The sequence below is a fragment of the Patella vulgata genome, chromosome 6, assembly GCF_932274485.2.
Source record: "Patella vulgata chromosome 6, xgPatVulg1.2, whole genome shotgun sequence".
In the NCBI taxonomy this organism is placed as follows: Eukaryota; Metazoa; Mollusca; class Gastropoda; family Patellidae; genus Patella; species Patella vulgata.
The window spans coordinates 59,983,175-59,991,998 of record NC_065884.2 but is presented as its reverse complement, the minus strand read 5'-3'; the positions used below and the strand labels follow the sequence as shown (position 1 = coordinate 59,991,998).

The 8,824-nt window shown below is 35.6% G+C and overlaps 2 protein-coding genes across 5 annotated transcripts in view; one reads left to right on the top strand and one right to left on the bottom strand.

Annotated features, from left to right (window-relative positions):
• Nucleotides 1-1,406: 1,406 nt before the first annotated feature.
• LOC126825596 (probable RNA methyltransferase Y17G7B.18) lies at nucleotides 1,407-3,705 on the bottom strand. Of its 2 annotated transcripts, none has more exons than XM_050555271.2 (2): nucleotides 3,575-3,705; nucleotides 1,407-3,058 (listed from the first exon to the last, which is right to left on the bottom strand). In XM_050555271.2, the coding sequence occupies exon 2, from the start codon at nucleotides 3,038-3,040 to the stop codon at nucleotides 2,072-2,074; it is 969 nt and encodes a 322-aa protein (XP_050411228.1). In that variant the 5' UTR covers nucleotides 3,041-3,058; nucleotides 3,575-3,705; the 3' UTR covers nucleotides 1,407-2,071. The 2 variants fall into 2 exon arrangements, with proteins under 2 accessions (XP_050411228.1, XP_050411227.1); XM_050555270.2 differs by having other exon boundaries at nucleotides 3,563-3,699.
• Nucleotides 3,706-4,018: 313 nt separating this feature from the next.
• Nucleotides 4,019-8,824, top strand: part of LOC126825595 (sodium- and chloride-dependent GABA transporter ine) — a 42,619-nt gene continuing 37,813 nt past the window's right edge. For 2 of the 3 annotated variants that reach the window (XM_050555265.2, XM_050555269.2), the window contains exon 1: nucleotides 4,032-4,151. The gene's annotated coding sequence lies outside the window, so the exon portion shown is untranslated. Of the gene's footprint in view, nucleotides 4,152-8,824 lie in introns of all 3 variants that reach the window. The other variant, XM_050555266.2, reaches the window with a different exon arrangement.

Sequence of the window (8,824 nt, the reverse complement as noted above, 5' to 3'; positions counted from 1 at the left end):
CTTTTTGAAGCAGAAACAGACTTAAGGTTGGTAAGCAAGCCGTATACTTTGCTTGGGACTTGTGCTTAGATTGACTATGTTCAAGAACGAAGTTGTGCTTAAGTTTTTTCTTGGAACGCATAATAATAATAACGTTCTTGTGCTTACGATGAAGTCTACTTAAAATCTAAGCACAAGAACGTTCTTAAGAATTTTCTGGGAACACAAAATAAGGTAAGTTTACTTAAATGCAAAAGTCTACTTAAATCTAAGCACAAGAACGTGCTTAAGAATTTTCTAGGAATCGGGCCCAGAACTCGAGTAATGCGGTAACAGTATTAATGGACGGCGCTGTTGGTCCGAGACCTTTAAGAGACGGTTAGAAAAACTGAAGTCCGAAAATTCAACAAAATCTCAAGATGGGACGTTATTCCATATTATATAGAATCTACTCCCAAAATCAAAGGAAAATGACATAAGTTTGTATTGTACTATACAACCAAACATAATTTATTATGTGGAATTCTTAAATTAAAATACAGTGCCGGATTTAACTACACGTATAGGCTTAGCTCCGACCGACATCAAAGAATATACGACATGTATTACAGTAGCCTATATGTCTGAAATTGTAATAAGTCTTTTTTAAAGCACTGGAGTCTTAAACATCCATCGCCAAACTCGTTTGTTCACATGTCTTTAAAACAATCATAAGTGGAATAGCCTGGAGCATCTCTTCATCTAATTCTAAATCGGTACTTCAAATGCTTTACTCACCAAACTAAAAAAAAAATTGTTTGAAGGGAAACAACTCCATTTTAGTTTCCATTCTGATAGAAATGAAATGGGTTTTACATGTTTTGTAACTCCAGCTGTTCTGCTCCGAGTGGGCAAAAGATGACGGGCATACGTCGTACAGTGTGCTATGAGGGAAATTTTGCCCTGACAGTGGCAATAAGGCCTTCTCTTATATCGAATTCTGACTGCCAAGGGACCTTTTACGTGCATGGCAATGTGTACATAGGACCTATTGAAACGACTAGACAGCTGTCCTTGTCAGGCCCTCCGTCTTGCACCATTGAAAAGGTAAAACACACCTGAAAATAGTAATGAACTGTCTCGGCCAACACCAGGCGCAACCCTTGACACCCAGGCAAGTGAGCCAGCGTCTTACCCACTTAGCCACCATGGCTCCCCATTCTGATAGCAAATACATTGTACAATGTGCAAATGCAAAAAGAAAGAGATTATATATGCTACAAGAAGTTGCATAAAACAGTTACATCTAACTAAATCAACTCCTTACTAAGGTACAGATGATCAGAAAATATTTTAATAATAATAATCATTTTCTACAAGGCTAAACGTTCAGTCAGTTTTACTGGTCTATGACTCGACAACATTTGGATAAATAATTAAAACAAGTATGAAAAAGTAGTTTTAAAGTACAAAACAAATTTTAACATAGTCTACATTTGACATATGTCATGAAATCACATAATGAAATGAATTGAAATGGTGTTTAACGTCCTACTGTTTTGCTCTGAACTGGGCTAAGGAAGACGGGCATACGCCATACAGTGTGCTATGAGGGAAATTTACCCAGAAAGCGGCACTACGGCCCACACTTATATCGAATTCCAACTGTCAAGGGATCTTTTACGTGCATGTCAATGTGTACACGGGACCTCAGTTTTTCGTCCCATCCGAACGACTAGACAGTTGTCCTTGTCAGGCCCTCCGTCCTGCATCACTGACAAGGGAGAACCACAATCACATAATGAAAACGAACATTAATCACAAGTAAAAATATGGCATTTAGTATCACTAAAATAAAGTTCCTGATTTTAATGCAAAAAAAGATGATCAGAAAATAACACACCAAGGTTTTGAACACTCCACAATGCTTCAACAACCAAGAGTACAGGATCCAAGCTCGGATGCACAAAATAATTACTCAACAAACACTTTGGTTATCCCACTCTCCAAAAACACTCTCTTTAAGTTAATAATAAATATATTCATTCGATATAGAATAAAATTCTTATTTTCATATCATTTTGTCATATATTTAAATAGTTAATCCTGCAAATTAACATTTTGTGTACATTTGGATAGGCCTTCGAAAACCTTTCGATTTATGGTGCACAACATCGATGAGCTCACACTTCGAGAAACCAACCACATCTAAAAGGTACTTTTGAAAATGTTCAGGCTTGAGTTCAATGTTTTGAAAATTATTCTGAATGGTTAATGTCAGGTTTTTCCTTTTTTTGTAAGATGTCCATGGCTGTGGTTCCAATATCAGTCGACCCCCTGGCCGCAGATGTCGGAATATTCTCTGAAAAAACATTTTGATACCGGTATCACCATTGTTAAGATGTATCCACTTTGTCACACTTAGAGCAAGTATAGTATCATACTCCTCTTGCACTAGGCTTAACTGTTTGCTGTTATTTAAGACATAGTTTCCCTGTTTAAAAGATAAGTTTTCAGGGAATGAGATACAGGTATCACTCAACACACCACTATTGATGGGTGATGCCACCACATTAGCAGAGCAAGGTACACTTAGGCCTACCATGTTTTCATTTTCTGATACATCTATATAATTTTCTTTTTTGACATCGATATAATATTTGATATTTTTTCTGGCTGTTGATATTAAATTACTATCAATGTCCAAACCAACCATTCGCGTAGGAAGAAATTGTTTAGCAATCGTCATTGTTACATGGCCAACATTGCAACCAATATCAAGAACATCCTTCGCATTAAACCACTCTCTTTTGAAACTCAGCAGACGAATGTCTTCTTCTCCCGACTCGGGTTTATTTCTATATCCATAATACCTATTATAATTTCCATGAATAAACTTTGGTTTATGTTTTTCTTTCCTTATTCTTGGTTTTATAAAATCACTTGGTTTTCCATTATCTTGATTTGTTGATGGTTGAGTGATGGCGACCAATTGTTCAACTGTTTCCATGGTTTCATGGCTTGTTGGGGTGATTTCTGGTGCCGCTGTTGTTCGGGATATTTGCATAGTCTTATCGACCATCTTAAATTCTATTACTGTCTGTAAAGATAAACAAAAAAACTGTTGATTTCTTCAGTGACATTGAATTCTTAATACATTTCTCACTTATCCATATTAAATCATGAGGATTGTATATCTAATTTCATGTAGTGGTCCAGATTTGGTCGAAATCAAAGCATTGGTATCAATAATTGATTTTGTATGAATAAAGGACCTAGTGGTTGTTAATTTCAAACTCAACTGGTGTTAACGTTGTTATTAACAGAAATAGAAATGGTCTCGTGTAATTTCACTATTATTATTATTTGTTGTGGGGGGAATCAATATCGTTATTTGGGGGAAAGTATTATTATTGGATGGGAATATAAATATGAGTATATGTAAAAAAAAAAAAAATCATTCAACTTTAACTAAAAATGAAATGAATATATCTACAACAAAGTTTAACCAGCACCCAGTGGTAGAATCTAGTACTAAGTAGGCTTGATTAGTCTGCATATATAGATAGATGGGTCTAGTCCTATTACGCTACTTTTTAATTACCATTCCACTTACGTTGAGCTATTCCTTGAGTTGACATCTTGATAGCTAATTTTTACTCGGATACTAATCCACACAACAATTTCATTGCGGCAATGAATATAGTAAGTAAAACGTTATCACGTCGTCGTACTAGTAAAACGTACTCGTTTAAGTTAAATAGAGTTACCTCCCATGCAGCAAGAAAACAAGTGGTCGTAGCCTCGGTTGTCCAATATACAAATTTAAAGAAAATCGTCTGCTGTCGTGAGTTATTTCCATTCATTCATAAATCGGTAATTAAATTGATAGAAAAATGAAGACAAAGTTGTAATGGCTCATATAGTTTGAGAATTATCAGGACAGAATATTTGTCATTATTAAGAAACAAATCTCAAGCCTTCAGAAATCATGGACCTTATTATAAGGTCCATGCAGAAATCCAATGCTGCGTGAGATAGACGTCACGTGACTTCATTCAGAATGAACCAGGTCGGAGAAAAAGACCGGTGGCTGTGAAGTATTATTAAGAGTTTCACGAAATAACGGTTGATCTCAAAACTTGAGTTTGAGGACAGCACACAGTGAGGGTCATTATTTCCTAGTATTAAAGGTGAGCCACTGCACGATTTCATTCTTTTTTTCTGTAAAGGTATACTGTAGTAGTACGGTACCGCGTACCGTAACGCGGTTAGTGCCAAACATGATGATACCGTACTACTCTTAAAAGTTGCACGAATCCATAGGCAAGGTAATTTCCACTTTTGACCTTTTTTTTACCGTTCTCCATAAATTTGTGAGTACTGTAGTTTAGAAATTGTTTTAATGAAATAATATAAAGAAGACGTATATTTAGTGATAACCAACATAGTGCCATACGGTTACATAATAGGAACCAGAACATTACATAACTAGTAGCTTGATTAAGGTTTATTATGTTAAGTACAGTAGTTATATAAATTAGAAAACTTGCTTTATGAAAGAGTCCACTTGTACATCTAATAATTTTGATTTTTATCACACAAATTTTTAGTGCTATGAAATTCTGTATTAATTTATTGGGTTCAAGAATGTACGGTAGCAGAAAGGTTGGCACATTCTGATGTGTAGCCTATGTTTTAGCAATTTTGATTACACGATTTACTGTGACCTATGTTTGATCTATAATTACAATTGAAACAGAAGGCTATCTGCACTGCAATTCATGTATGTGTCTGATAAAGGTGATCCAAATGTCTAAACTTCTGGAGGGAGATTGTATGGCCGAATGGTTAGCACATGCACACTGTATCATAAGGTCTGTCATTGATAGGGTGACCCACGCACCTACAGAAATACAGTCAACCGCTGATAGTTCGAGACTACCACTGAAGCGTGCACATTCGCCGTGTCGAGGCCAACTTTCTGACAGTATGATACTATAAATAGCCATGGCACGTGCAATTCTCTACAAATCTATCAACTATTACAGCCGTAAAAAAATTATTGTTGACGATTTTGAATAGCAGTAAAATTAAGCTTCTTGTTTATTACAGCAGATTTAGAAATTACGTTCGTTTCATTTTTGAAATCGCTTTATCATTAACTGTACCGTTAAGAGCGGCATCTTTTGGTTTAGTACAAATAATATCTCAGAAACACTCGGGTTAGACAGGAACATGATACTAGCAGTAGTTTCATTTTACTTTTACAAGCTTCTTAAAACAATTGTTGAGCTAGCTAACGTGCTCATTTCTAAATTCAATTTCTTGTTCTAGCTTTCTGTTATGTTTCGTAAAAAAGTAGTCTTGATTATCCCGACCTGTCAATCAGCCCTAGAATGGTCGATAGACTGGTTAAGCGAGACTAATTTCAAAACAAGGGCACGTAACCTATCTTTTACTCAAAAGTGTCTGGATGTTATGGACGACACATGGAACCAGTTTTCAGTCTATTATTTATAGATGATTAATGGTCATAGCTTATTAAGTACAACATGATCGTTTATTTAGTGACTATAATTGTGTGAAACTGATTTGAGGCTTGGCATATATATAAATATTGTGGCGAAATTGTCGAGATATATGGAGATATTTATTTATGGTGGGTCACCCTTGCATTGAGTCAACTGGCGTGGTTTTGAATCCCTGGTTGTACGTGACTAGGAGTAGGGTCACCTCTCCAACCTTGTGGGTTTTCTCCGGGTCCTCCGGTTTCCTCCCACTGCTAAAGACCCCTATGCGCAAACGAATTATTGAAATAAAATTAAACCATATGTTAGTCCCGAAATGACCTAGTTTGTGTCAAGCGGACGTTAAACCCCATTTTTTTTTTCTCTCTCTCTCTCTCTCTCTCTCTCTCTCTCTCTCTCTCTCTCTCACTTCACTGATCATTTTAATAGGATATTGTACAGATGATATAACTGTATGTTGGGGATATTAATGAAGATTAGTATAATAGCCATTATCCTATAATTGAATACCAGAACGTTGACGTACTGTTTAATAACAAGCATATTTGTGGTAAAATTAGCTTTATATTTTAACTTCAGGGTGATAATAATGTAATACTTAACTCCAGGGTGACAATAATGTAATATTTTAACTATACGATGATGGTGATATTAGTGGAATATGTTTTAATATGTAATACTTAACTCCAGGGTGACAATAATGTAATATTTTAACTATAGGATGATGGTGATATTAGTGGAATATGTTTTAACTGCATGGTTATAGTTAGGCTGACCTTAAAAATATCTTTGTTTCGCCTAACGCGTCCGACTAACTAAAACCACCCCCGACTTAAATTATTTTATTGCACTTTTCCGCGATCTTTTTATTTTATTTTGTGTGTCAACCTGAAATATATCACGAGAGTTATTTCCCTTTACTATGGCTATGGTTTGATTCATTATTGAAACTGGTTGATCAAGACGAAAGCATCATAGGTGTCGCTTCTCAAAAAAATGGTTGTAGACGAAAGCACGTCCATTCCCACGAAATGATTGTGCCTCTATTTTTCTCGAAAACGGATATTGAATATCCGTTTTCGAGAAAAATGAAGGCACAACCCGCACGATCGTTAAAAAACGTGTTGAGGGAGTTTCAAACGTCAGTTTCTGGCAATTCGTGTGCGAGTCGTGCATCACGAAAAATCCCGATGTCATTGATTTGTTTGACAATAAAAGAAGAGGAATGTTTGCACCCAGAAAATTATCAAGCTGTCAAATTAGCTCTTAAAAAAATATCTGAAAAAAACCCCGACCTACCGACCCTTCTCCTCGATTGTGGGTCGGGTTTGGTGAAACAAAGATATTTTTAAGGTCAGCCTTATGTAACATTTTAACTATAAAGTGATGGTGATATTAGTCGAAAATGGTATTTTAACTGCAGGGTTATTGAAATAAAATTAAACCATATGTTAGTCCCGAAATGACCTAGTTTGTGTCGAGTGGACGTTTAACCCCATTTCTCTCTCTCTCTCTGGATATGGAAGAGTCAATCACAGTTCAGGCAAATACAATTCCAGGTTTATGGGTAAGAGATAGGATCCTAATAGTGAAAAGATATTGCTACAAACACAATGTTGTCCTGTCTACTTGACAAAGACTGGACGCCCTGATGAACAATTTGAAAGGATAATTATGCTGTTTTGGAGGTTCAAAGATGAGTTAAACTGATAATAGTTGGATTTGAATGGAATATTAGAATAGAGGCAACACTGATTTGTGGCTGTGTTGGTCATTATTTGCCGTATTATAGACCAAAATGATACCCGATCTCTTTTATCAGATTGCTTACAAGGGTCCCCATGTTTTGTTGAAAAAAACATAAAGATGATTTGTACTTTTCACAATGGTGCTATTCAGTTGATAGTTTTCATTATAGATGGTATATGTATGTGATCTTACCATGCTTTTTTTTTTTTTGCTTACTCATAATCAAAGTACAGCAGTTAAGGGTCCTTAAGAGCATACCATGGTGTTTGTACGTAGTCCCCTGAAAAATTACTAAAAGAGTTTTCCTTTGCCGTGCTCTCTGTCCTGCATAGAGAAACCAGGCTGAAATAATCATGGATATGACTTTTACGAAATAAGATGTAGTAATTTTTGTGTCTTAATCCCGAAAGGGTTATTAATGATGTTTTCATTTAATTTAACAGATCACAAAGGTTTTTTGGGGTTTTTTGGGGTTTTTTTTTGAAGAATCAAATAAGATAACTGATTTAAAAGCTTGAGACTCATTCTTCTTTTTTGTGTACAAGTGCTTAACATTGTTCTTCAAATACTTAAAGATAGGTTCCCAGAAAAGTATTTACCGGGTGGTTATTTCCAATAAAAGTATGGCAATTTTGGTATATATGGAAATTAGAGATAACCAATCTTACTAGAAAAATACTGGATTCCCTGAAAAACACTCATGGAGCGTATACAGGACAAAAATGTAAGGGTTACCCTAATCGGCAGCCCAACGATTAGGAATTTCTGCACGCGTGACGTCAAAGGTTGCACGCAGAGATTGAGCGCTTGATGTACATGTTGATAAACTTTATGAAGAGTTAGACGTACAACACTTTCTGAGATAAAAATCAGGGAAAAAGACACAGGCAGTGGATAATCTGAGAATTTAATTAGGATTCGATATTTGTAATAAATAGTCAGCAATTAAAGACATCGTCTTGTGTATGCAATGAATTCTCCTCCGACTTCGCACCCGTAAGTCACGTGACACAAAAGTGACCTCTTTTGATCGATTTCTTATAGCAAGGGTATTCCTTGACAATTACAATGTTTTGAGAAGGATTTGAAGCAAATTAATGATAAATTAATTAGTTTGAATATGTTTTTAGGCCAAATATATCATCAAATCACCCAGTTTGTACACAGGAATGTATCTTTAAACATTGTACAACACATGCTTATGATACAACAAATGCTTGCCTAAACATTTGTAAAAGGTAAATCTACCTATTGCAGGTCTTTCTTTAGGCCTGAAATGTTATATGAACTGTTAATTAGACAATATAAGACTACAAGAGATGAGAGTGGTTATGAAGACCGGGTTATCCCGGGTGTCAGTGACTAGTTTCGTTCGTATTGAACTCTTCAGACTGATTGGACTAGCGTGGCGTAGCAGGCTTTTTTTATTTATACTATTCCAAAACTATTTGGTGCAAAATCAATTATAAAGTGATTAAACAAACTTTGCAATCATAAAATGTGATAATTCAGCCCAGCGTAGTTACTTGTATTGATAAACAAAGAGAACCTACAATATTTACTTGGAAATCAGAGATGTTGTTGAA